The 26,513-nt window shown below is 41.6% G+C and overlaps 1 protein-coding gene across 1 annotated transcript in view; it reads right to left on the bottom strand.

Annotated features, from left to right (window-relative positions):
- The window catches only part of LOC136879866 (tubulin polyglutamylase ttll6), a 651,223-nt gene that overhangs the window by 437,945 nt on the left and 186,765 nt on the right, over positions 1-26,513 (bottom strand). Inside the window, exon 4 of the mRNA XM_067153263.2 lies at positions 24,516-24,672. Within this exon, the coding sequence (XP_067009364.2) occupies positions 24,516-24,672 (157 nt within the window). The remainder of the gene's footprint in view (positions 1-24,515; positions 24,673-26,513) is intronic.

The following is a 26,513-nucleotide window of genomic DNA, read 5'->3' as shown; positions in this document are numbered from 1 at the left end:
GTAAATTGAAGTATGATATGGGCGGAGAATCAGACGGTAAGGCATGTTTAGGTCCAAGAACTTCCTTGAAGGAGATAGGAGGTTGAGGAATGTTGGTTCATTGAAACAAATTTCCACAAAATGTTCTCCAGAGACATCATCATAATATTCGTTATCACTAGTTTCATCTATCACCATATTCAGAGCAGCTTTAGTGCTATTAGACACAATTAAACGTCTCTTCTTTAGCTGCGGTGATTCCGCGGACGTGTCCGGTATAATTTCGTCGCTACTCTCTGAACTAAATTCCCAATTGCTATCCGATAAATCATCCGTGTTAACTTCACACTGTTCTAAATACTGCATTAATTTATTGTCATCAATACCTGCTGAAAAATTATCACGTGAACAACATGTCATTTTCCTGTCACAAATCCACTCACTGCAAGGAGCAATCTCTTACTGACCGGTTAGCGGTATTTGTAAACACAGGAAACGACTCTTGTGAAAGGTATAACACCCTCTTCAAACTGCCAAAGCAAGGCCAGGCACACAATAACGTGTAGCCCCTTTACTACAGGTTGTAACAAAAGTATGCACGTCACTATAGGTTGCCTCAAAATTATGTATATCACAGAATTTTAAGCGGGCCAATGCAGTCGGCTCTGGCAACTTCCGACTGGATTGTTAACGGCCGACCAGATCGGCTCTGGCAATTTAAAGGGCGGATGTTCGCACTACCGCCTGGCACCAAGAGAGTTAAACTCCGTTCAAGCATCTTGTTACTGTCTTAAGATATGTCCGTGAGTACAATGTCGCAGTAGTCTAGAACTGGTAAGATTAGGGATTTTACCAGTTGTATTTTAAGATGTTTTGGAAGTATAGTAGAGTAGCGTTTGAGAGGAAAAAGGGATTTCTGCACTTTACGGCATGTATTTGTCACTTGTTCACTCCAATTTAGTGTCTCAGTCATTATAACGCCTAAGTTTCTTACTGACGCACAATAGGGCATGACAGTATTATTTAAAATAATTGGGGGCACATGTCTACTTTTTAACAAGTTAAGGTTTCTTTTGGTACCAAATATAATAGCCTGAGTTTTGTTAGGATTTATTAACAAGCTGTTATTTTTCGCATAGTCATTCAATAGATTCACAATTAAGTATTTATTTATTTTCCACCTAGTCGATACAATGATTGCTTAAGGCAATTTTTAATGGTCAAAAGTGGTACATGTTTCGTATATTATCAACATCTTCAGCCACATAACACTGTTTAGATGAAAAATATATAAAATTGACAGCTGATGAATCACCCGAGAGCTACAGTCACATATTGTTGGTCTATCGCTTGTCTGATATCATCCGTAACTCGCAGTAATGCTGTTGTGATACTATGTCCTTTTTTAAAGCCAGATTGAAAAGGGTCAAGGAGGGAATTTTGGGTCAGGTATACAGTGATTTGTGCATGAATCTGACGTTCGAGTGCTTTTGCAAGGGGTGGCAGGATGGACACAGGGCAGTAATCTGATGAAGAATCCAAGGTATTGTTTTTCGGGATAGGCCTTATTAACGCGTCTTTCCAAACGTTAGGGAATACTCCATTGGTCAGGCAGTAGTTGAATATGATAGAGTACAGCACACGTTTAACATCATTTGCACTAACGGTGTGGAAAGAGAACTGGTCGTGCTCGGAACGGCATGCTAAGTTTGTGGGATTAGCCGGTAATGGAACTGGTCCGACTTTAGGCTGAGAAAAGTAATCATTTAGCGTATCTAGAGATATGGTGGGAATATGCTCTTCTACGGCTTTGCCTATGCCCAAAGATCGTAACTTCTTCCAGGTTTGGTTTAAATTATTATTTCCCGCTAACTGTCGAAAATAGTGGCATTTAATGTTTCTAATTAGCTGTTTAACTTTGTTTCTCAGTTTCCTGTATTGCTCAAAGTCATCTTTGTCACGTGTTCGTCTGAATTGTCTGTACCAACGGTCACGGCTGGCCATAACAGATCTTATCTCGGTCGTCACCTAGGGAGAAGGGGGGGGAGGGGGGGGGCGGGCAGAACAATCTTACCTGCTTCTCAGGAGCATGTTTGTCATAAAGTTCAACACTAATGAATTGAATCTGTTAACCTTTGAGTCAATGTCATAAAAATTATGTATCTCATCCCACGGTAAGTTATATGCGTCATTGCGTAGGTCATCTAATTCAATATGTTTTATGTCTCTTAAGATAACATAGCGTGCTTTATACTTCGGACCTTGGATAGAGTAACATAAATACAATAAGTTGTGAGTTGAAATCCCAGGAGCTGGGATCTGTCCGTGCTTAATGACTTTCTGGGGTTGATTTGAAATTATAAGGTCAATTAAAGTGTGCGATTTTTTGAGAAAAAACTTTTGTTTAATTGTTTTTTTACGTCCATTCTGAGTTCGTCTTGTAGGTCATATGGCATTTTGCTGATAGCAACTTCTGATTCGACTACGAGTTTGGAGGCTGTAAGGGCCTAGTTGAAACAGGGCCAGTTGTGCTTTGGACCTTTCGAAAGAATTCTTATATCGTCCTCATCTAAGTTGGTAGAGGAAAGGTTAATTACTGGTGGGTGGAATTGTTGTAGAGTGTCATTAGCGAGTTTAGGCTTGCTGTTAGGTTTTGTAGGGGAGTTACTGTGATTTTTCTTATTTTTAAGTGCTTCAAGTTTTCTCTCTAATGTTATCTGTTGTGCAATTCTTGTCTCACCCTTTACAGCTGTTTTTTGAATTGACGCTTATTGAATAAGTGATTTCAATCCCTAACTGCCAAATTTCACCTCAACCCAAATATTTTATAATGTTATGTTCATTTTTGAGAAGATTGTGTTTATTGAAATATAACCTATGTTTTGTACTACATTCGCGGCAGGCAACATTCAATGGAAGAGTGACTGAACTAATTTGAATCTCCAATGCCAATCATCTTGTACTTCCGCATGGTTTTGTTACAGTTTATATGTTTATATATTTTATTGTTCAAGTGATTATGTTATCTCATGTTTATACAAGTTCAACTCACCCTTCAGGACCACTTTGAAAACTAACATTGTACTTCGCGTCTTCATGGTCTCTCATTTAATCACACTAATGTAACACCTTGTAATATAAATGTCTACATGCTAGCCTATTTCCCACATTTTGGCTGAAGATGACGCCAAACAGCGTCGAAACTAGTTCCAAGTGTAAATATATGTTGTAAATAAACTATAACATTTATTTGTATTGAAAAGGTGGAGCCCTTTTAAGTTTCCTATCTTCAATTCTTGACCGAGGCGGGAATCGAAGCCATGACCGGGTGAGAGGCAGGCACGCTACACTTGGCCCATGGAGACCGGCATTTAGGTAATGATAGAGGACTATATGTGACTATAAGGTTTAGCAGAGAGTAAGTGAAAAGTAAATTGAAGTATGATATGGGCAGAGAATCAGACGGTAAGGCATGTTTAGGTCCAAGAACTTCCTTGAAGGAGATAGGAGGTTGAGGAATGTTGGTTCATTGAAACAAATTTCCACAAAATGTTCTCCAGAGACATCATCATAATATTCGTTATCACTAGTTTCATCTATCACCATATTCAGAGCAGCTTTAGTGCTATTAGACACAATTAAACGTCTCTTCTTTAGCTGCGGTGATTCCGCGGACGTGTCCGGTATAATTTCGTCGCTACTCTCTGAACTAAATTCCCAATTGCTATCCGATAAATCATCCGTGTTAACTTCACACTGTTCTAAATACTGCATTAATTTATTGTCATCAATACCTGCTGAAAAATTATCACGTGAACAACATGTCATTTTCCTGTCACAAATCCACTCACTGCAAGGAGCAATCTCTTACTGACCGGTTAGCGGTATTTGTAAACACAGGAAACGACTCTTGTGAAAGGTATAACACCCTCTTCAAACTGCCAAAGCAAGGCCAGGCACACAATAACGTGTAGCCCCTTTACTACAGGTTGTAACAAAAGTATGCACGTCACTATAGGTTGCCTCAAAATTATGTATATCACAGAATTTTAAGCGGGCCAATGCAGTCGGCTCTGGCAACTTCCGACTGGATTGTTAACGGCCGACCAGATCGGCTCTGGCAATTTAAAGGGCGGATGTTCGCACTACCGCCTGGCACCAAGAGAGTTAAACTCCGTTCAAGCATCTTGTTACTGTCTTAAGATATGTCCGTGAGTACAATGTCGCAGTAGTCTAGAACTGGTAAGATTAGGGATTTTACCAGTTGTATTTTAAGATGTTTTGGAAGTATAGTAGAGTAGCGTTTGAGAGGAAAAAGGGATTTCTGCACTTTACGGCATGTATTTGTCACTTGTTCACTCCAATTTAGTGTCTCAGTCATTATAACGCCTAAGTTTCTTACTGACGCACAATAGGGCATGACAGTATTATTTAAAATAATTGGGGGCACATGTCTACTTTTTAACAAGTTAAGGTTTCTTTTGGTACCAAATATAATAGCCTGAGTTTTGTTAGGATTTATTAACAAGCTGTTATTTTTCGCATAGTCATTCAATAGATTCACAATTAAGTATTTATTTATTTTCCACCTAGTCGATACAATGATTGCTTAAGGCAATTTTTAATGGTCAAAAGTGGTACATGTTTCGTATATTATCAACATCTTCAGCCACATAACACTGTTTAGATGAAAAATATATAAAATTGACAGCTGATGAATCACCCGAGAGCTACAGTCACATATCGTTGGTCTATCGCTTGTCTGATATCATCCGTAACTCGCAGTAATGCTGTTGTGGTACTATGTCCTTTTTTAAAGCCAGATTGAAAAGGGTCAAGGAGGGAATTTTGGGTCAGGTATACAGTGATTTGTGCATGAATCTGACGTTCGAGTGCTTTTGCAAGGGGTGGCAGGATGGACACAGGGCAGTAATCTGATGAAGAATCCAAGGTATTGTTTTTCGGGATAGGCCTTATTAACGCGTCTTTCCAAACGTTAGGGAATACTCCATTGGTCAGGCAGTAGTTGAATATGATAGAGTACAGCACACGTTTAACATCATTTGCACTAACGGTGTGGAAAGAGAACTGGTCGTGCTCGGAACGGCAAGCTAAGTTTGTGGGATTAGCCGGTAATGGAACTGGTCCGACTTTAGGCTGAGAAAAGTAATCATTTAGCGTATCTAGAGATATGGTGGGAATATGCTCTTCTACGGCTTTGCCTATGCCCAAAGATCGTAACTTCTTCCAGGTTTGGTTTAAATTATTATTTCCCGCTAACTGTCGAAAATAGTGACATTTAATGTTTCTAATTAGCTGTTTAACTTTGTTTCTCAGTTTCCTGTATTGCTCAAAGTCATCTTTGTCATGTGTTTGTCTGAATTGTCTGTACCAACGGTCACGGCTGGCCATAACAGATCTTATCTCGGTCGTCACCTAGGGAGAAGGGGGGGGAGGGGGGGGGCGGGCAGAACAATCTTACCTGCTTCTCAGGAGCATGTTTGTCATACAAGTTCAACACTAATGAATTGAATCTGTTAACCTTTGAGTCAATGTCATGAAAATTACGTATCTCATCCCACGGTAAGTTATATGCGTCATTGCGTAGGTCATCTAATTCAATATGTTTTATGTCTCTTAAGATAACATAGCGTGCTTTATACTTCGGACCTTGGATAGAGTAACATAAATACAATAAGTCGTGAGTTGAAATCCCAGGAGCTGGGATCTGTCCGTGCTTAATGACTTTCTGGGGTTGATTTGAAATTATAAGGTCAATTAAAGTGTGAGTCGAGTGGTCAGGGTAGTAGACGTGGTTCGTAGCATTAAGTGGTAGGATTTCCATGTTCAGGGCATGGAATATGTGACACAACTTATCCGATTCACTGGTTTGTTTTAACAAGTCAGTATTAAAATCCCCCATGACTACAACATCTTCGTAGACCGAGATAAGATCAGTTAAAGCTGCTTCGAATTCCTCCATTTGTCTAATATTAGGTGGCTTATATACAATTCCTATTAATATTTTCTTATTACAGTCAAGTTCAACAAACATATACTCAGGTCGCAGGAGAAGGCTTGGGTCTGAGGTGCAGATAATCTTGCATTTTAAATCATTCCTGTAGTAAAAGGCTACTCCACCACCTTGTCTGTCAGTACGGTCATGTCGTAAGAGTGAGTATCCGTCGAGATTTACAGCACAGGACGGCAAATCTCCACGTAACAAGCTTTCTGATATGCCATTACAATGCACCTTATTATTTTCAAAAATCGCCTGTAGTTCTTCTAGGTGAGCTGCAATGGATAGTGAATTCAGGTGACAACACGAGAGAGCTCTCGGGTGATTCATCAGCTGTCGCCTCAGTATGGATCCCATTGCCTCAGGGTATGGGAGGGGTGAGGATTGAGTTAAGAGGGGAGGCGAGGAATGCGGGTCGTTGACACAAGGGATAGATTCGTCTACCAACATAACAGGAACACTAATAGTAGGTACATGAAATAAGATGAGCTTACCTGAAAACAACACTGAATACATCCAGTGACTATTACATACACACACTCACTCACACACAAACGTAAACTACTGAAAACACACATAATAAAATTGAACATTCCACTCGTTCATCCTACACAGCTAAGGCATTTAGTTGCGCAATCATGCATATTTGAAACTTTCTGTTATCTTTCAAAACACATATTCTCCCGTCCTGAGTCCAACAGTTTCTTGGTCCCCAAAAGTCCCTAGCACGATTTAATATACTTTTCCTCACACTTGTGAGGGACTCTGTTAGAAGAAGTCTACTCCCCTTCAGCGCACGCTTAGCTCGCCACACACGATCTCGATCATGATAGTGCAGGAATTTAATTATAATTGGGCAATTTCTTTGCGCAACCACTTGTGCAGATGTCCGGCTTCGGCGCCCCAGCTGGTGACAGCGGTCGACGTCACTCATTGAGAGCTCAATCGAAAATTTATTTTTTGTTATATCCAGAGACTTCTTATACACATCTTCAGAGGGTTCTTCTGGGACGCCGTGTAGCAGTAGGCAATTTCGGCGACTATATTGCTCTGCCTCATCTAATGCCTCATCCTGTTTCCGAATTTTGTCCTCAATCGTGCTTAGTTGTTTCTTCAGGTCACCAATTGCACTTGTTACTTGCGACTTGAATGCCTGGAAATCGCCGTCCAGCGTTTGAAGCATAGTCGGAGGGTTGGCAGCACTTACAGCGGAGTCCAAGCGAGCTTGAGAGTCCTTCATCACCTCTTCAAATTCACTTATTTTCCTAGTTGATTCTTTCAGAGCCATGACGGGAGTGTAAAACTGAGGCTTGTCAATTTATGTTCCACAACTATGCACAGATCAAACGCTTACTGCAACTTATTATACGAATCGAGTAGGATGTTTACCATCAATTTTAAGATTATTAAGATTATTAAGGATTATTTAGGATTATTAAGGATGTTTACGGAGCGAAATTACTCACTCATCACACTAGTCGCCATGTTGATGTACAAAGGGCGTAAAAATGAAAGACTCCCTAGCCCTCGCAAACCTAATAGCGTCGGGGTTGGAAAAGAACAAGAGGTGACAACGGGAGGTCGGATAGGATAGATGAAAGTGAGGAGCCTGGCACAAGTAAGTGGTAGCATTGCTGGGACTCAGCTAAGGGCCCCATGGTCACCATCCCACGCTCCAAAGTTCAGAGCCCCTGGGGTCCCTATTAGTCGCCTCTTACTACAGGCAGGGGATACTGTGGGTGTTATTCTACCGCTCCCACCCTCAGGGGGAGACTGTCCAAGGAAATTGATCCATCATACAATATGGCAACATGCCACACTTCATTCAAAAGACTGGGATCAGTACTTCGTAAATGAACACCAGAATAAAACAGTGTTGAATGGATTAAAGCGGAACACAAAATAGGAAGGACAGACATGAAAACATGGTAGGTCAAGCACAATATCGCTATGGCAGTCATTTCTAGAGCATTGAGGATATACTTTATCTTAAAAGTTAAAGATTCATTCTGCCATGGGATCACAGCACAGGATAGATAGCTAGGTTCATCAAATCCAAAGAATTCAATGGCATTTTCTTTGATGGGTACAGACTATAATTATACTACTGTTGTATGCTGAGTGCTCATTCCAGAGGATGGTCTGAACCTCAATAGCTCCACCATCAGCTGCCATAGGTGGTCCAGGCATCAGTGAAGAAGCATACTAGAGAAATAAGGAGTGAGGAAGTTTCCTGTTGCTTTCCTCACTGAGCCAGAGGTTGCCATTACATCTCAGTCTGCCAAGCATACTGAAATGCCTGCACTAACCGACCCTATGTGCAACACTTTTACACTATTCATAACAGGGACTGACTGCATAAGGAATGGCAGCACTAGCATCACTCATACCTTGGTCACTTTCATCCTGTCAAAGCTAAGGATAAGACTGAGACGGGTCAATGAAGGAAAAAATTTGTTCTAGCCCACACCAGAAGACAGTGCACTGTAAACACTATATTGTACCATTCTGTTAATTATGAGAATGGATATTTAACGCTGATAAAATAATGCGCAGCAGGACGCTAATTGCAAAGGCGTGATGCTATACTAAGCACGGGAACTGAAGGGGATTCCCGAGGAAAGGCGTGGTCATGTGCGACGAAGAAAGAATATGTGAGGAAGAAAGAAAGAGAGATGGAATTTTGTCTGGGGGAGAGACCTGCCATCTTACCAGAGATTTTCAGCGGCAACAGACAGGCTCACCACATTACGGAAATTGAGTCGTAATTCTTATATTTGAAGGTTTCCCAGGAAAGTAAAAGGATGGAAATCATTGCCAGAATTTTACGAAGCCATAGGTACATCAAAGTCTATTAATATATAATCGAATAAATAACTACGTGGGAGGCCGACTACCGTGAGAAAATATTTCGAGGCCACATGCCAATCTCAAGTTGTTTCCCAGGACTTCCCAGAGCGTCGCGTGGGTTCCTGCATTCTATAAGAGCTGAGAATGGTGGGAGGAGGTATTCAGTCCATGATAAGATCGCTGTCCGTGCGCGTCGCGTCTCTGCTGATATTCGCGCCAGAAACCTTTGTCTAAGACAAAGATTGTGACTAATAAGTGTTGTGGCAATAACTTGATTCAGTAGCTTCGAGATTTGTAAAATTCCCGGAAGCAATTTAAGTGAATGACAATATGTAGACGTTTGCAGTGAGACCGCGAGTGTTTAAGTATTTGACGGAAAGAGTGCTACCTGTGTAGACTTTCATTATGAGGCGATGAGAGAGGAGTGGCGACGGGCGAAAGGAGTACCAATAACAATAAGCTGGGATAGTTGGTATTATTCTGGTCAGACGTAGAAGACTAGATTAGTGGAGCAGGAATAGTAAAGTCAGTTTCGAGATTCCAGATATCCAGTACTGATTCCCATGTCAAAGGGAATAAATAGATCGGGAGGTGGTGTGCTGTGAATAAACTAAGTATTTAATTTTAGTGAAGAGCGGTGAGGTGTGCAGGAGACGGGTGTTACGAACTGCCGTCCACGACCCCAAGAAGACGACCAACGGGCCACCCAGACGGAAGAAGACATCATGAACGTGATACACTGGAAGACAGGACCTAAGGGATCGATCCGGGACAACGCTGCCGCCATGACTGCTTAAGCATTCGCAGTCAACCCGGACGGTGAGGAAGATGTCTCCAAGATGATAGATAAGTGAACTATAATTAATATATATGTGTAGGGTCGGGGGGTTGTTATGCAGAAATACAGTGATTAATTTGTAAATATAGTAGGGAATATGATTACAGCCCATTAGGCCATTTATTGAGGTATTTTCTTTATATATTTTAGGGTAAGGCATATACATTTTATTCTTTTTCATAGAAAGCAAGGATCAAGGTAGCTTATGTGATAGTGTTGCTGTGTACATAGTCGTAGGGAAGCTTAATTACGAGCTTAGGTCAATGTTCCTTAGTGCCTGGCATCAGACGATATCTGCTTGTAAGTATGGGTTATTAATGATAGTGTACCATTTCTTTATATTGGGAAGGGAATCTGTCTGCATAATGTAAAGCATGCATGCGGCCTGGATTTAATTGTTTTACTTCATGTTTGCATTGAGTTTGATTAACTGTGAGTGTAATGAAACTACACCGTAGGCTATGTCACGAATATTTGCGACCCCTCATACTCTGCCAAGTAAGGGACTGAACCCTAGACTTGAGGGTAGCTGGAACTCGTCGCATGGGTTGACGGCGAGGTTGATGTGAATAACGGAATGTCATACTTCATATGTTATAATCGAGACCCAGGGCGGTCTGTCACGGGTGTTGGACAGTTAGAAAAATGTAGGTGATTCCTCACTCATTTATATGGCTATTTTCGTCATGTGTAGAAGAGGGTAGGAGCAGTGGCAAAAGTCTCTGCATGCTTGGAAACTAGGCTATGTTTTTATCTTCTTTTTGTTGTGAGGGTGTTTCACGGTCGAGTCTTGGAGGTCATTCCCCCAGCCTGCACGGCAGGGAGGCTCGACGCCATTTTTTAAAGAGACAGTAATGTGTGAGAATTCCTTTCTTGCGGGCGAGACAAGCTGCCACGGCAGTTTCATTCATTCATTCATTCATTCATTCATTCATTCATTCATTCATTCATTCATTCTTTCTTTCTTTCTTTCTTTCTTTCTTTATTTATTTATTTATTTATTTATTTTTGTTAATTGAGATGTCTTAGGTAGGAACTGGGCACTAAGGAAACTATCTTAATCAGTACATTTTGTAAATATAACATTTGTTTAATGGACCTTGGTTCACATCCATAAAATATATATTTCATGAGAGATTGAATAGATATGCCTGTAGTTGTAGATTCAAACTTACTATTTTGTTGTGTGTATTTCCCAAATAATGTACGGGGACCTTTTTGTGGCTTTATTTCTGCAGGACAATTTCTCACCCTGGCATCATATACTTTATTTGTAGGTACAGCGATGCTGTTCCATGTAAGGACACATTTGTTTCTTTGGTTCACTTATCGTCTCCCGCACGACATCAACCAGCTATTGTATATTTTTTCGATGTTTATCTTTGGATTTATGATGTGAGTCTTTGGGGCATCCATTTTAGCACTATTAGTGCAATCAATTGTAAAATAAAAAAGGAAAATATTGGTTTAAGAATACACAACTTAGGCTCAAAATGTTAGTAAATGCATTTGTGTTCCTCATTTCGTAAGCATACGTATAGAACAATTTTCTTTATTATCTCCCTACTCTCGTTCACAAGAACCCAGTAAACGACCTTTTCTGCCGACTGCAGTTGAGCTGGCGCATTCATAGATAACAGGTAAGAAGGCAAGATCAATTATGCAGTGTTGTTTATGCCCTATCGGGTACATTAAAATGTCTCCTAATAGCGTGTAGCAAGAGTATTGTGAGGGAGGATAATAATATCGACTGTAACATAGTAAATTGCTTTTAATTGTGTGTGACGAGTGTATAAGATGCAGACGCTACGAATATCCAAATTAGGATACAAAACGTGGCTGAATGAGAGTGGATTATTAGTTACGAGTTTTCTTTGATAAATGAGGAACTAGGACAGAGAAGCTGGAGTTTGACATTGAATCTGTCCGAATGTTAGTGCATATTTAGCAATGGTGAATATAGGTACAGGAAATTGAGGTCAAAAATAATGATAGGTTTTATTGATCATTGTGAGGATGATTTCTTTCAGATAAACCATTTTTACAAGATTACACCGTTACTTAGGTTAAATTAAACAACCTGTTATTTGCATTTGTTCAAAATTTGTCATTTTTGTGGTTCATATGTGAAGTGACAGAGCATAAGTTGATGGATAGAAATTTAATGAAACTTGGAGTTATGATGTCGTGCGGAGGAAGACCCCAGACTTCTCTCCTGAAGGGTTGGCGCATTCTCATTATAGTAAAATGTCGTTGACGTTAGAAGATATAAAGAGCCTATTGAAGGAGGAATTAGGACAAGTCAGGGCTCAGATGGCCGAGGTTAAAAAGGAGCAGAAAGTGGAATTAGAAAGGCAGATAGCTGCGATAAAGTCACAAGTTAATGATGTAAGTGAAAAACAGATGAGTAAAATTGAAGAACAGAAAGTAGAATTAGAAATGCAGATAGCGGCGATAAAATCATAGGTTACTGATGTAAGTGAAAAACAGATGATTAAAACTGAGGAACAATTAGTAGGGTTAGAAGAACGTACTAATGGTAAATTAGATCGGTTAATGGCGGATAATCAGTAGACTCAGATGCGGCTCGGGGAATTAGATGAGAAAATAGAAAGGGTCCGCATTTGCTGCCTGGAGAACACAGAGGAATTGAGGAGGCAGGTGTCAAACATGGAGAAGGAAACAGGAGAACAAATTACCACGTTGAAAGAAGTAGTGGGGACGCTAGAGGAAAGGACGCTTAATAATGAAGTTCTGGTAGAGAAGAAGTTGAAAGCATACGCTGTGGACATAGATGAAATAAAGAGGGAGATAGATGAAACTAGTTCTGGTCTGTGGAGAATTATCTAACTGACCGTACCTGTTCGCTACACAGCTAAGGAGTTTGAGCCTCCATGGACGTTAACATACTCTTGCTATCTACTGAATATGGACTCCATGAAAGTAATAGTATAGTAGTCTTGGTGATGTTTAATGCTGTTGTAGCAGAGGATAATTCTTTGTAAGAATAAATCAGTAACCCTATGACATTTCAGTGTTCTTATGAAGTAAAACATTACATAATGGTGCCGAAACCCGTTTATGGAACGATTAGCGGCTAGAAAAACGCGGACAGACAACGGTAAGCAGCATCACGCAACATCGCCGTATCAACAAGAAACCAGCTAACCCAAGTAAGATCTCTACTTACATTCAATTTCTTAAGCAACGGATATACATTTGAAGGAATATACGTAATTATATACATTACGAACAGACTCATTTGAAGTGTTACGAAACATCAGTGTACGTTTCAAAGTGCGTCGCAAAAACAGTGAATATTACAAGTGTGTAAAGCCTCTGTTGACAGGATCAGTACTATAGCCAACACTTAAGATTTAACTGTCGTAAAAACATAATACGGAAACCCGGACTGTTTACGAATGCAGTGTAACTTCAGGTTGCAGTGAAATACCAATTACAGTACAGATATAGGTTAAAGACAGGAATACGGTAATGTCCATGTACGTAGTGTGTGTTATTTTCGTTAACGGTATTCGTGCATAATTCAGTTCAGGGAAACATGGAGAATACGAATATTAACGCAGCTACTGCTCAGTTTACAGTTTCAAATGCAAACATTTTACAGACTGAAAGACGCATTCGAACAGCAACCAGATCGTCGGAAAATAGACTTGTTCAAAGACTACGAACAGCGATCGAAGATGGATATGATGACATCGAAATGGAAATATTAGCACAAAGATTACACGAACTACTACTAGATTTGAGCGAAATTCAGAAACGGATACAGGCGTTGCAGGAAGACGATGCGAACGAACGGGATGCAGAAGAGTGTGAAAACCGTCAAATAGAAGGCCGAAAACTAATTGCAATAGCAAACAAGAAGATCAAAGAAATTAGGTTTCCCCCTGGGAGAGAATGGTACAGACAGTGAAAAGCTGTTTGAAGAAAGCCTTAGGAAGCAGGCGGTTCGATGATGAAGAAATTTACACAGTTCTCGTCGGAATTGAAGCAACAATCAACAGTAGACCCTTGACGTATGTGGAAAACGATCCTCAGCATCGTGCGCTGACACCAGCACATTTTCTTATTGGTGATAACACAACAAGGCTACCAGACAGAAAGACCAATGTTGAAGATAGTAACAAAACAAAGGAAGAAATGAATCAGATGTGGATAGAAAAACAGTCTGCACTGAACACATTTTGGAAGCAGTGGAGGAACGAGTATCTATTGGATCTAAATAGTTTCCATGAAGTTCAGCAACGGAACCAGAATCGTCCACTTCTTCAACATGGAGATCTGGCGCTACTAAGCGACGATAAACTACCAAGGCAAATTTGGAAGATAGCTAGAATCTCCAAACTCATCATGGGACGAGATGGGAAGATCAGGTCCTGTGAGCTGACTGACAAAGAGGGGAGAGTATTTCGAAGACCCATTCAACTGGTACATCCATTGGAGTTGAGCAACCGTGATACGGCTCAAGGTGGGGAGTGTGGAGAATTATCTAACTGACCGTACCTGTTCGCTACACAGCTAAGGAGTTTGAGCCTCCATGGACGTTAACATACTCTTGCTATCTACTTAATATGGACTCCATGAAAGTAATAGTATAGTAGTCTTGGTGATGTTTGATGCTGTTGTAGCAGAGGATAATTCTTTGTAAGAATAAATCAGTAACCCTATGACATTTCAGTGTTCTTATGAAGTAAAACATTACATGGTCTGGTATTGTTGGAAAAGAAGATGGATTCTAAGATAGGAGCAATAAATGAGAAGGCAGCTGACAGGATGGAACGAATTGAAGAAAAGGCAAGAGCAAAAATGATTAGTCTTGAAACTCAAGTAGAACAAACCGAGACGCAAATGACCGCCAGGATGTCAGGTTTAGAACTTCAAGTAGGTCAAATGAAACAGCAACTAGAACAAAATAATTCTTACGAGTATGAGAGAGGAAAAGGAGAAGGGGTGCTGACATCATCAAACGAAATAAAGGCGCCGGTGGAAATTAAGGTAGAGGGCAGTTCCTTAAGTGAGTCAGCGGCGATTAACGAGTCTTTGAATGTACAGAAACCAATGATACGGAGCTCAATGCCGGAGAATGGTAATATCATTCCCGTATATAATATAGTGAGGTCAAATGAGGACAAACCTAAGAAGTTCTTAGCTAATGGCAAATGCACGCCCCGTTCGTTTCTCAGAGAAATCGAAGAGTATATGGAGGATTTTCGGGTACCTAAGGAGAAACGACTCCGAACTGTAGAGAAGTTCTTAGGAGGGACGGTGTCTCAGTGGATGACCGCATTCAAAAACACTTTTCAGTCTTATGAGGACTTTAAGGAGGCGTTTCTTAGTAAATATTGGAGCCTCTCGGTACAGCAGAATTTAAGACTGGAGCTATATGCTAGACGCTACGCTAGTACGCTACCCACGCGCTTCAACGATTTTTTCATTTCACAATTAATTAAGCTACAGGAACTAGATCACCCCCCTCCCGAGAAAGAAGTTATTACGACTATCATGAAGCAGTTACCGGTCGAGGTGCAAAGAATTCTGATCGCCGCCAATGTCAATACGGCTAGTGAGGTAGAAGCTACTTTGAGACAGTAAGATCAGACTTCGGCACAGAATCAGCCTCGTGTTCGGCATATAGAGGCGGTAAATACACTTGAGGCGATGCCCGAAGAACACTCACGGGGAAGGAACAATCGACAAGAAATTCAGGATTCAGGTACCCAGACTTCGAGTAGGATTAGAGAGGAAGGACAATACAGGCAACAAAGGGGATCGAATGGGGGACCCTGGTATAGGAACAACCAGCATAAATACAGAAACTACAAAGAAAGGGGAGAGAGGCCAGCATTAAGATACGATCCCGGACCGCAAGGTAGACAGTATCGGCTGAGATACGAGGGGAGAGGCGAGTGGAGAAAGCCTTACTCAAATGGGAACGAGGATCGAAGGCGAGACTTCCAACAACGAAGAAACGATTACAGACCTCGCGACTCGGAACGAGAAAGAGAACATAGGCAATATGTCAATCAGTTAGAGCAGGGACGTAACAATTCAGATGATTGGAGAAAGGCTATCCAGCAGATGAGTCAATCACATGATGGCGCTCAGAGTCGAGAACTCCAGCAACACATTAGCGAGAACAGAGGGTGTAACTTGAACCCACAAGCGCCCAAGTACAACCGAGGGTGTACCGGAGCTAAAAAAACTACAAGGTCCACAAATGGAGATAGCCTAAACACTGAGGGGAAGAACGGCGAAGAGGGATGGATGACGGTGACGGTAGACAGTTGGGTAATAAGGCCTGAGGATTTACTAGATGACCACATTAAAATTGATGTTAAGACGGTTAAAGAATTACCGGTAATATATGCTCGTATACATGGTTTAAAGACAAAAATTCTTATGGACACAGGCGCCTCAATTAGCGTTATTTCTCAAGCATTACTGGCAGAAATAAAGACTAGAGCACGGATCCCTTCTATTCCTATCACTAAGCTGAAAGTCAGAGGGATCGTACCAGATAAGACGACTGTATGCAAGGAACAGGTCTTAGTGGACATAGAAATAGGCAGGTCAGTCATATCTCACCCTTGCGTAGTGCTCACGAAAAAAGAATATAATTTGATCTTGGGAGCAGATTTTCTTTGTGAACATCAGGCGAATATTGACATGGGTAACAATGTTATTAGATTACACCTAAGCCCGATACCCGAAGAAGTTAAACTGAATGACGATGAGGATTACCACCCTGAAGAAAGAATCTGGTTAACTGCAGCAGAAGAAGGGAACATGGGCGAATATGAAGACATGCCAGCGTTAGAACTGGAGGATTACAAGGAAATTTTTCAGAGGTGTGAAATTATGGTAGCCGAATTAGAGGAGGAATCAGAGAGAGAAAACTTTGAGGCGATAAAGCCACCGAAAATAGCGGAAGCTAAAATTGGGGAAGAAGACAAGAAAAGATTACAAAGTATCTTAGAGCGGTATGCAACGGTTTTTGGTTCGAAACTTTCAATACCGTCTGAACGTAACGAATTGGGAACCGTATAAGCAGAAACCATATCCCATACCGGAAAAATTCTTTTCCCAAGTTAAAGGTATACTAGAGGACATGGAGAGAAATGGCATAATATCAAAGGCGGCCACACCTTTCCTGAACCCCATTTGTACGGTTCCTAAGGCCAACGGTTCGATCCGTTTGTGTTTGGATGCTCATGGATTAAATAGCCGATTAGTGCCAGAATATGAATGTGCCCTGGCAATAAAGGACTTATTGACAAAATTTGATGATATGGAGTACTTCAGTACATTCGATTTGACGTCTTCGTTCTTCCATATCGTCTTAGACCCAGAGACAAGCATGCTGACAAGTTTCATGTTCGATAACCAGACGTATCGCTTTAAACGGCTCCCATTTGGTGTGAAGACATCAAGTTCGGCTCTTATACGCGCTCTGGAAGCGAACCTGAGCCCAGAAGTAAAGGCGTTTACTCTCAAATATGTGGACGATTTAATAATAGGTTCAAAGACCCTGGATAAACACTTAACAAAGGTAGACATGTTACTGGAAGACCTCAATACGAGCAACTTTAAGATAAACTTCGAGAAGTCTCATTTCTGTCAGAGAAGCGTTTTATTCTTAGGCCATGTGGTGGATGGAACAGGTGTAAGGCCTAACCCTACGAAGATAGCCGCAATACAGAATTTTCCTACACCTAGCCGTGTGAAGCATATTAGACAGTTCCTGGGTTTATGTCTCTTTTTCGTGAATCATTGTCCAGGTTACACGGAAACTGTCGCTCCACTACAAGACCTATTGAAAGTAAATAATCGTTGGAACTGGGATAAGATACATGAACAGGCATTTCAGAATACTAAACGACTGCTGGCAAATTCTGTGAAGTTAGGATATCCCGATTACACCCGCAAGTTCGTAATACAGACAGATGCATCAGAAGTGGGAATAGGTGCTGTACTATATCAAGAAACCCCAGAGAAAGAAAACCCAATAACGTATCTCTCCTTCATGAGTCAAAAATTACGATCTCATGAATGTAAATATACTACGACTGAACTAGAGATGTTGTCGATAGTTACTGCTCTGAATTATTGGAGGAAATATGTTTATGGTTTTCCTGTCATAATCTGAACAGACCATAAGGCTCTCACTTTTGTATTAAAGACAAATCTGGCAAGCGGCCGAGTTACTAGATGGGCGCTTTATGTCCAGCAGTTTGATTTAACTTTTGAGCACTGCCTGGGGAAAATGAATGTACTGGCAGATGCGTTGAGCAGTAATCCGAATCCGGAAGAAGTTTCGATAAACTTGACAACATTGGAACAGGAAGATCAGGAAGTCTTAGACCAGCTGCGAAACATAGGGCAAGAGCAATTAGAAGACCCTGTCACTCGTCTCATGGTGAAGTATTTTAAGAAAGAATTACAACAAGGAACCCCAGAATACAGTGAGGCACAGAAGAAGGCTGCATCCTACCATTTCCTTAATGGCATGTTACACAAATTTGTGGACGAAGAACACACCCGGTTACGGATAGTGGTACCTTCTAATTTACAGACAGGTTTAATTTGGCTTACACACCATGCTACAGGACATGCCGGTATTGATAAGGTTACTGCGACACTACAAGAAACTTTCGTTTGGCCTAAGTTGAGAACAACAGTTCAGCAGTTACTTAAGACCTGCGATATATGCCAGCGGGTGAAACCAAACCCCTACCTATTAAAGCAAAAACCGAAACCGTTACTCCCTACGGAGCCAAGAAAACTTTTCGCAATAGATTGGTATGGGCCAATTCCCGCAGCGAGTAGAGGCTTGAAATACATATTAGTATGCATGGATGTTTTCAGTAAATATGTAACACTGTGTCCAGTACGGAAGGCAAATACCCGGACGGCGCTAAATCAGTTGAAAAACAAGATAATTCCTTCCATGGGGAAACCTGAGAGTTTATTATCGGACCACGGTGCGCAGTTCACTTCTGAGGCCTTTAAAAGGGAACTGGAACGCTTGGGAATCAAACACGTGCTATCCAGCATACGGCACCCTGAAGCTAACCCGAGTGAAAGAATAATGCGAGAGATCGCTAAGTACTGTCGTATCTACTGTCCGTGAGAACATTATAAGTGGTTGAGTGTGATACCTATTATCACCGAGTCCATCAATTCAACACAACACGAATCTACGTCACAAATTCCTTCAGTTTTACACTACAATGTCTACCCCTGTAGACCGTGGCAAGGTGTTATTCCGTGCCCCACCGACACAAGAATGTCACAAGAGATGTGTGTGAGGAAGGCTGCCGAACAGCCGAGGGCGCAGGCGGAACGCAGAATGAGGAGAACCAGAGGGAGGCGTTTTCACCGCCCATTACGAGTGAATGAATTAGTGCTCATTCGTCGCCCCACTCCCAGTCAGCCGTCAGCAAGATTTTATCACAAGTTCGCTGAACTATACGTCGGACCTTATCGTATAATTCAGTGTTACGATAATAACGCCTACCGTGTGAGGAGCTTGGACGGTAGGACTGAGAGGGTATTCAATGCGGCCAACCTCAAAATTTATATGCCTAGAGGACAAATGCCAATCGAGGACGGTATAGGGAATGAAGAGGTGGATGAAGAAGACGATGAAGGTGAAGAAGAGGAAGATGTAGGAGATGCGGACGAAGTACCGGAGATGCAAGACGGTGGAAATGAAACCCTTGACTACAACCTGAATGAAGAAGATATCAATGTGCTAAGGACAGAAGAAATTTCGCTACAGAATGGGGAAACAAAGGAGATCGTTGAGAGGAAATGTAGTGAGTGTATGGGACATCAAAGAAAATTCTTAGCTCAGTTAGATGTATACTGTACTATGGAGTTAGAAAGGAAGGTGAGGAATTATTGGAGCAAGCTCAAAAGACACCACAGGATGGCTCGGAATGAAAGAAAGGGCCACATGAGCGTTAGATATCAGACGCAAAGAAAAATACAAACAAATAATAGATTTTTTCATATTTTTCTTTGGTGTGTGGGGAAGCAAATGTACCATTCTGTTAATTATGAGAATGGATATTTAATGCTGATAAAATAATGCGCAGCAGGACGCTAACTGCAAAGGCGTGATGCTATACTAAGCGCGGGAACTGAAAGGGATTCCCGAGGCAAGGCGTGGTCATGTGGGACGAAGAAAGAATATGTGAGGGAGAAAGAAAGAGAGATGGGATTTTGTCTGGGGGTGAGATCTGCCATCTTACCAGAGATTTTCAGCGGCAACAGACAGGCTCACCACATTACGGAAATTGAGTCGTAATTCCTATATTTGAAGGTTTCCCAGGAAAGTAAAAGGATGGAAATCATTGCCAGAATTTTACGAAGCCATAGGTACATCAAAGTCTATTAATATATAATCGAATAAATAACCACGTGGGAGGCCGACTACCGTGAGAAAATATTTCGAGGCCACATGCCAATCTCAAGTTGTTTCCCGGGACTTCCCAGAGCGTCGCGTGGGTTCCTGCATTCTATAAGAGCTGAGAATGGTGGGAGGAGGTATTCAGTCCATGATAAGATCGCTGTCCGTGCGCGTCGCGTCTCTGCTGATATTCGCACCATAAACCTTTGTCTAAGACAAAGATTGTGACTAATAAGTGTTGTGGCGATAACTTGATTCAGTAGCTTCGAGATTTGTAAAATTCCTGGTAGCAATTTAAGTGAATGACAATATGTAGATGTTTGCAGTGAGACCGCGAGTGTTTAAGTATTTGACGCAAAGAGTGCTACCTGTGTAGACTTTCATTATGAGGCGATGAGAGAAGAGTGGCGACGGGCGAAAGGAGTACCAATAACAATAAGCTAGGATAGTTTGTATTATTCCGGTCAGACGTAGAAGACTAGATTAGTGGAGCAGGAATAATAAAGTCAGTTTCGAGATTCCAGATATCCAGTACTGATTCCCATGTCAAAGGGAATAAATAGATCGGGAGGTGGTGTGCTGTGAATAAACTAAGTATTTCCTTTTAGTGAAGAGCGGTGAGGTGTGCAGGAGATGGGTGTTACGAACTGCCGTCCACGACCCCAAGAAGACGACCAACGGGCCACCCAGATGGAAGAAGATATCATGAACGTGATACACTGGAAGACTGGACCTAAAGGATCGATCCGGGACAACGCTGCCGCCATGACTGCTTAAGCATTCGCAGTCAACCCGGACGGTGAGGAAGAGGTCTCCAAGATGATAGATAAGTGAACTATAATTAATATATATGTGTAGGGTCGGGGGGTTGTTATGCAGAAATATGGTGATTAATTTGTAAATATAGTAGGGAATATGATTATGGCCCATTAGGCCATTTATTGAGGTATTTTCTTTATATATTTTAGGGTAAGGCATATACATTTTATTCTATTTCATAGAAAGCAAGGATCAAGGTAGCTTATGTGATAGTGTTGCTGTGTACATAGTCGTAGGGAAGCTTAATTACGAGCTTAGGTCAATGTTTCTTAGTGCCTGGCATCAGACGATATCTGCTTGTAAGTATGGGTTATTAATGATAGTGTACCATTTCTTTATATTGGAAAGGGAATCTGTATGCATAATGTAAAGCACACATGCGGCCTGGATTTAATTGTTTACTTTATGTTTGTATTGAGTTTGATTAACTGTGAGTGTAATGAAACTACACCGTAGGCTATGTCACGAATATTTGCGACCCCTCAATACTCTGCCAAGTAAGGGACTGAACCCTAGACTTGAGGGTAGCTGGAACTCGTCGCATGGGTTGACGGCGAGGTTGATGTGAATAACGGAATGTTATACTTCATATGTTATAATCGAGACCCAGGGCGGTCTGTCACGGGTGTTGGACAGTTAGAAAAATGTAGGTGATTCCTCACTCATTTATATGGCTATTTTCGTCATGTGTAGAAGAGGGTAGGAGCAGTGGCAAAGGTCTCTGCATGCTTGGAAACTAGGCTATGTTTTTATCTTCTTTTCGTTGTGAGGGTGTTTCACGGTCGAGTCTTGGAGGTCATTCCCCCAGCCTGCACGGCAGGGAGGCTCGACGCCATTTTTTAAAGAGACAGTAATGTGTGAGAATTCCTTTCTTGTGGGCGAGACAAGCTGCCACGGCAGTTTCATTCATTCATTCATTCATTCATTCATTCATTCATTCATTCTTTCTTTCTTTCTTTCTTTTTTTTTTTTTAATTGAGATGTCTTAGGTAGGAACTGGGCACTAAGGAAACTAGCTTAATCAGTACATTTTGTAAATATAACGTTTGTTTAATGGACCTTGGTTCACATCCATAAAATATATATTTTATGCGAGATTGAATAGATATTCCTGTAGTTGTAGATTCAAACTTACTATTTTGTTGTGTGTATTTCCCAAATAATGTACGGGGACCTTTTTGTGGCTTTATTTCTGCAGGACAATTTCTCACCCTGGCATCATATACTTTATTTGTAGGTACAGCGATGCTGTTCCATGTAAGGACACATTTGTTTCTTTGGTTCACTTATCGTCTCCCGCACGACATCAACCAGCTATTGTATATTTTTTCGATGTTTATCTTTGGATTTATGATGTGAGCCTTTGGGGCATCCATTTTAGCACTATTAGTGCAATCAATTGTAAAATAAAAAAAGGAAAATATTGGTTTAAGAATACACAACTTAGGCTCAAAATGTTAGTAAATGCGTTTGTGTTCCTTATCTCGTAAGCATACGTATAGAACAATTTTCTTTATTATCTCCCTACTCTCGTTCACAAGAACCCAGTAAACGACCGTTCCTGCCGACTGCAGTTGAGCTGGCGCATTCATCAGATAACAGGTAAGAAGGTAAGATCGATTATGCAGTGTTGTTTATGCCCTATAGGGTACAATATGTTGCCAGCAAGGTCGTTATATACTACAAAAACTGATAAGTTTTTTGCTAGTGGTTTAATGTCACACTAGTACATTAAAGGTTTTCGACGATGCAAGGATGGGAAAGGGCTAGGATTTGGATGGTAGCACCCGTGGCCTTAATTACGGTACAGCCCTAGCATCTGCCTGGTGTGAAAATGAGAAACTATTTGAAACCATCTTCAGGGCTGCCGATGGCAGATTTCGAACCCACCATCTCCCAAATACAAGCTCACAGCTTCACCACCTTAATCACACGGCTATCTCACTTGGTCTAAAAGTGACTAAGTAAGTAAAAATTATATTATTTACACTGACTGACAGAGCAAATGCAACACCAAGAAGGAGTGGTCAGAACTTTATGCCAATTGCAGGGTAGACTGACGTCACTGAGGTATGATCATGATGTGAAATGCGCCGCTGAGCTGCGCATGTAGCGAACGATAAATGGGCCACGGCGTTGGCGAATGGCCCACTTCGTACCGTGATTTCTCAGCCGACAGTCATTGTAGAACGTGTTGTCGTGTGCCACAGGACACGTGTATAGCTAAGAATGCCAGGCCGCCGTCAACGGAGGCATTTCCAGCAGACAGACGACTTTACGAGGGTTATGGTGATCGGGCTGAGAAGGGCAGGTTGGTCGCTTCGTCGAATCGCAGCCGATACCCATAGGGATGTGTCCACGGTGCAGCGCCTGTGGCGAAGATGGTTGGCGCAGGGACATGTGGCACGTGCGAGGGGTCCAGGTGCAGCCCGAGTGACGTCAGCACGCGAGGATCGGCGCATCCGCCGCCAAGCGGTGGCAGCCCCGCACGCCACGTAAACCGCCATTCTTTAACATGTGCAAGACACCCTGGCTGTTCCAATATCGACCAGAACAATTTCCCGTCGATTGGTTGAAGGAGGCCTGCACTCCCGGCGTCCGCTCAGAAGACTACCATTGACTCCACAGCATAGACGTGCACGCCTGGCATGGTGCCGGGCTAGAGCGACTTGGATGAGGGAATGGCGGAACGTCGTGTTCTCCGATGAGTCACGCTTCAGTTCTGTCAATGATAGTCACCGCAGACGAGTGTGGCGTCGGCGTGGAGAAAGGTCAAATCCGGCAGTAACTGTGGAGCGCCCTACCGCTAGACAACGCGGCATCATGGTTTGGGGCGCTATTGCGTATGATTCCACGTCACCTCTAGTGCGTATTCAAGGCACGTTAAATGCCCACCGCTACGTGCAGCATGTGCTGCGGCCGGTGGCACTCCCGTACCTTCAGGGGTTGCCCAATGCTCTGTTTCAGCAGGATAATGCCCGCCCACACACTGCTCGCATCTCCCAACAGGCTCTACGAGGTGTACAGATGCTTCCGTGGCCAGCGTACTCTCCGGATCTCTCACCAATCGAACACGTGTGGGATCTCATTGGACGCCGTTTGCAAACTCTGCCCCAGCCTCGTACGGACGACCAACTGGGGCAAATGGTTGACAGAGAATGGAGAACCATCCCTCAGGACACCATCCGCACTCTTATTGACTCTGTACCTCGACGTGTTTCTGCGTGCATCGCCGCTCGCGGTGGTCCTACATCCTACTGAGTCGATGCCGTGCGCATTGTGTAACCTGCATATCGGTTTGAAATAAACATCAATTATTCGTCCGTGCTGTCTCTGTTTTTTCCCCAACTTTCATCCCTTTCGAACCACTCCTCCTTGGTGTTGCATTTGCTCTGTCAGTCAGTGTATATGACAATATGCTACCTGTAGTTCTATAGATTTGGCAAAAATTTCAAAATAAAGAAAGGATATACTGTATCTTCAGTTAATTAGACATTATGGTTTACTTTTAGTCAATACTTATATATAATCGTATCATGAATAAGGTGAAATGAAAAAAAAAAGTGTTTCACCTGAAATCTCTTCATGTCCTTTAGTCTCTCATTAGTCACAGAAAGGTCGGTCCAATAAAGATTCCAGTGTTCATCCTCACCAACTTCCTTCATTCCAAATTTTGTAGCAACATGACGCACCACTTCATACCTGCAGTTCACTGTACAGATTGATAGTCTGTGAAAGAGAAGTTCCGAAATAAAAGGTCTTTTATATCATGTTTGCTATGGTAACAAAATACTATATTCCTTAAAGACATGATACTCTATAGGCTTTTGGGCTTATGCCGTGTCAAGAAAATAAGGGGAAATTCTTAACGTTTCGCACGTGCCCTTGAATTTAAGAATGCATTACTGTTGTAGCTGTAATGGTATGTTCATTCGTCACCAGGTGGCTTGCTGTATGCTGGCACAGCGCACCAAGCAGGAGCTGACAACAACATTAAGCTCCAATTAAGATGTTCTAACAAATCGTGTGTGTGTGTGTGTGTGTGTGTGTGTGTGTGTGTGAAGTAACTAGAGGACCTAAACGTGCCCTGTGAAACGTTAAGAATTTCACCTTATTTTCTTGACATGGCATAAGCCCAAAAGCCTATAGAGTATCATGTCTTTAAGTACGGGCCATGAAAGCATTAATGACAATACTATATTCCTTGTTGGTTAGCTTTAATACCTTAGAATTTTCAACATATATGGGTTTTTCGGTTTTTGCCCTGTCAAGAAAACAAGGTGACCCTTTACGTTTTGAAGAGAACTTTGCTCCACGTCTTCAGAAGAAATTTTCGACTGTACACGAGGAAGACTTCTACAATAATGAGCATTTGAATTTAAGAATGCATTACTGTTGTAGCTGTATTGGTATGTTCATTCGTCACCAGGTGGCTCGCTGCATGCTGGCACAGCGCACCAAGCAGGTGCTGACAACAACATTAAGCTCCAATTAAGATGTGTGTGTGTGTGAGAAGTAACTAGAGGACCTAAACGAATCAGTGACGAATGTGGTAGAAGAAATACATAAACTTATAAAATAAAATGCAATGAAAGACACCAGGATATAATAGAACAGAGCTGCAGAAAGAAAGTATGTGGAAAAAACCAGAGAATGAATAATGATATGAGACCGCGTGGAAGGGGGGCCACAACCGGTGTACACACATATGAAAGTATGACACTTAACACATAGCTTGGAATGACCCATCTGGTGATGATGAATGTACGAATTTGGAAAATACCAAAACAAAATAACAATATAGAAAGGATAAGGAAGAGAACTACCTATGTAAATCATTAATGGCAGGCAACTACATATCATGTAATTGATAGCCAATGTCCCTGTTGAAATTGTTATGATTTTTACGTATTTCCACAGCTTCCCGCATAATCCTAGACCTTTAGTGTTTAGTGTGGATAAGCGCTCGAACATCTTAGAACACGACATCGTGACCCAAACAATAGGGTGCATTCAGCTATTGCTGACTTCTCTGGCTGGTTGAGACAGATATTTCTTTGGTGTTCCTTGATGCGAGTTCCAGTGGACCGACATGTTTCGCCAATGTATAGCTTATAACAAATGTAAGAAATTCATTTCACTCCACCTATTCAATACAATTCAAATGTTGATGTTGAGTTAAAACATTATTAAAATGAGAGTTGAGATATGTTTCACCCTTTCCTATGGGGCATCATCCATCATATCAGTACCTCAAATCCTACCAGGTGCCTGGTTGAAAATTGTTCTAAAATTTGCTGCATAACTGAATACATTAAAAAACTTACAAATCATATCGTTACCTTGTATCAAATTGATTAAAAATCTACTACACTAATGAATACAATAAACAAACTTCACTTAAAAAAGCCATCATATAAGTAAAATTGACAATATTGATGGCCTGGAGCCATGGTAAATGCTAAATATTGATGAGAGTTTAAAAATATTATTACAAAATTGTGGAAATGAGTATAAAACAATACAAATGTTAATGTGTGGAATGGTGAGGAAAAGCATTCCAATATTGT

Source organism: Anabrus simplex, chromosome 1, assembly GCF_040414725.1.
Source record: "Anabrus simplex isolate iqAnaSimp1 chromosome 1, ASM4041472v1, whole genome shotgun sequence".
Lineage (NCBI taxonomy): Eukaryota > Metazoa > Arthropoda > Insecta > Orthoptera > Tettigoniidae > Anabrus > Anabrus simplex.
Note: the sequence above shows the minus strand (reverse complement) of the source record. Positions and strands in the feature narration are given on the sequence as shown.